At 46.8% G+C, this 3125-nt stretch overlaps 1 protein-coding gene across 1 annotated transcript; it reads left to right on the forward strand.

The window, feature by feature from the left end:
- The first annotated feature begins 349 nt into the window (after positions 1–349).
- Positions 350–2887, forward strand: LOC149366829 (uncharacterized). Its single transcript, XM_089571907.1, has 3 exons — positions 350–367; positions 726–1577; positions 2350–2887. Exons 1-2 carry the CDS (start codon positions 350–352, stop codon positions 1422–1424), a joined length of 717 nt encoding a protein of 238 aa, XP_089428033.1. The 3' UTR covers positions 1425–1577; positions 2350–2887.
- The last annotated feature ends 238 nt before the right edge of the window (positions 2888–3125 follow it).

Below are 3125 nucleotides of genomic sequence, written 5' to 3' on the forward strand. Positions count from 1 at the left end.
TACCATATTAAAAGCGCAATGATGAGTACATACTTCATTATGTTTTGTATAGCAGGTATGATAGTTTGACCACTTCAAGAAGCGTGGAGAACGCAAGCAATTTCTAAAAAATACCGTGTTCCACACCTTATCCTTACTGGCATTGCAGCGGGCTTACAAAGATTTCCAAATTTAACAGACTATCTACCCGCACTGGGCGGTCAACAGTTAACATAGTAAAGGTACTTTGAGGGTATCTTCTTAGGACATGTTCTGAGAAAGCACACCCTTAATGATTGCAGAGTAGTAATCTATCACTTTAAGGTAACTTCAAAGTGTCCTCAGTGTCCATTTGAAATGCACTTAGGCGATGAAGTGTGGATACCATGTGGGCCAAAAATTACTTTTCACAGCCAGTCCTTGGCTGTGAGTACATCCTGACTATACAGAACAAACATGCACACTAACAAGGAGCCACACAGCACCTGTTCTCATGGGATGTACAGTGATGGTGTGCTGCAGTAAGATTCAATTGGCACTTGCATAGTATATAGATATACAGACTTTATATCCATGTTTGCAGGGGTAGGGTTGCCGTAGCTGGCACAGGACAGGGTTAATAGGAGAAATATGGAAGAGGCCTTTGTCATGCAGTGGCCATAGTCAGGCTGATGATGATGATGCTGATGATGCAAAGTGGACCTCTTCAACATGGCAAGTTATAATTATTCGCAATTCGATTTCAGGTTCTCTATGCAGTCAGCAAGGATGAACTAGAGGCAGCCAAAGAAGCACTTCTGACCATTTGCCACCAGGGCTACATCAAGCGAGTGTACAAGTTCCTTGACCAGGAGGAGGAGTGGGTGCTTTTCCATCGGCAGGGCATTGTCACAAGAGGGCACAATACGAACAATTACTCGGAGGCCTCTATTAGGATACTTAAAGACATAGTCCTCAGCAGGACCAAGGCATACAATGCTGTGGCCCTTGTTGAAAGTATAACGACAACATGGGAAAAATACTTTGAGATGAAACTTCTCCGGCATGCCCATCAAAGGGCAGGAAAACACCCAACCAGTTGTGAGCAGCTGCTAAAAACCATGCCAGAAGTACCAAAAGAAGACATCACTCCAAAAGGAGAGAATGTCTTCTCTGTTCCAAGTTCTTCTGGAACGCACCACTATGAAGTGCGCACTGATGTTGGTCTTTGCAGCTGTTGGGCAGGCAACCAAGGTGCCTTCTGCAAGCATCAAGCAGTTGTGCAGAAGGCCTTTGGTGGCCTTTTTCCAAACAGCCCACAGCTGACAACTGCAGACTGCATTCTTCTAGCACAGCTAGCACTTGGGGACAGATGCCCTCCACGAGCCTTCTTTGAACCCCTCCAACCAACCCAGCAAGCAGAAATGCCCCCTCCTCCTCTCACAGCAACAGATGACCACACCTAAAGCCAGAGAAGCCAAGTGTGCGCCTCCAGTGGCCAACTTCTGATGGAGGTCGAGCAAGACCACTACGAGGCACCAGAAGCACCACAAGATAAAGCTGGTGTTGCCAGTGGCCAGCTTTTATCAGGAGTGGCTTCATGCAGCACAACTCATGAGGTATATTGGGGTACTTTTTTACATCTCATTCAATGCTTGCATCAAATATGGCAAGTGAGACATGAGAAATGCTATGATGGGAAGGCTTGCATGCTTGAAAATGATACTGGAGTAGTGGCCTAGTGGTTTGAGCATCTGCCTCACATGCGAGAGGTGCGCGGTTCAAACCCCAGTGCCATCAGGTAGTCACTAATGATACAGTGCGTACAAGCTTCCCCCTGGCCTGGTGCCCGGCTTCTTCGGTTTGGTTTCGGTGTGGTTTTAAGGGGTTTAACGTCCCAAAGCGACTCAGGCTATGAGGGACGCCATAGTGAAGGGCTTCTTTAGGGTGAAATGCTTGAAAAATGGGTCTTTGACCCCACTTTGACAAGATGAAAACAGCTTATGCCTTGGCGTTCTTTGGCCACAGATGCCCTTGTGCCGCAAAAATTCACCATCAGCATTTCTAAAATCCTAGGTGCATTCTATACAGATATGTAGGTGCTTCACAAAGGCAGCACTTTGTGGTAATGTCCCTTGTTGGTACAGGTAAAAATGTAAGCACTGAGTGAGTATTCACTTCTATTCAAATATCATGCAGGAACGTGAAGAAGCATGTGAGGCCCTGGAGCAGGCCATACGCAAGGTCCACGCTTTAGCCGACAACTCATTTCCTTGCCGCTCTTTTTCCTTTTTTTCCCCTTTGTTCCCCTCCCCAAGTGTAGGGTAGCCAACTGGGCATCGCCTGGTTAACCTCCCTGCCTTTCCGTCCTTTTCTCTCTCTCTCTCTTAGCCGACTGGAGCCCTTCTTATTTGTCACTCGTGAGACTTAGCTGCTGGAGTGAGAAGCGTCAGTACCAGCAGCGGGGCCTGATGCTTCGGCTCAAGGCAGCAGCGAGAGTGGACAGGCGAAGTGGCAGAAGGATAAAGGTTCAGCCAACGAGCCTGGCACGCCGGCGACCTGGACTCACAAGAGGTTCAAGGCGTGTCCCTGCTGGTCGGCCACCCAAAACAGCAACAAGCAAGAAGGCGAAACGTGGCCACACGTTAAGCAAAAATGTGCACGACAATGTGCCGAGTGCAAGGCTGCATTAAATGTATACTTCAGCAAGTGACGCACTGCATAATTTGTCGCATTGACAAAAGACACATGCAGCATGATAACAGACAATGCACACTGTGCATTTTTCATTTTAACTTTGTTAAGTGGTGCAATGCTTAATTTTTATGTTGAGGAAGACAGGCACGGAAAGAAAATGGATGACACACACACATTTTTGTGCTAAGTGTGCAATTCTTTTACTTTATTTTAGTTCGTGTTCTGCTGGCATAAAAATTCAGCAGTAAACCATTTACCAAAGTTAAGGTGAAGGATACACAATGTGTGTTGTCTGTTATCATGCTGTATGTGTCGTTCTTTGTCACTGCAACAAATTATGCTGCACACCATTTACTGACGTCAAGATTGTAGCGCCACCGCTTCTGCTTGCGCTACAAAGAAGAGCTTGGCGAGCATGAGCAGAACAGAACAGGTTACGCACCCGGCTCAAATGGCAGCCATCATCTTCA

The sequence above is a fragment of the Amblyomma mixtum genome, chromosome 1, assembly GCF_055824585.1.
Source record: "Amblyomma mixtum isolate Tamu chromosome 1, ASM5582458v1, whole genome shotgun sequence".
Taxonomy (NCBI): Eukaryota; Metazoa; Arthropoda; class Arachnida; order Ixodida; family Ixodidae; genus Amblyomma; species Amblyomma mixtum.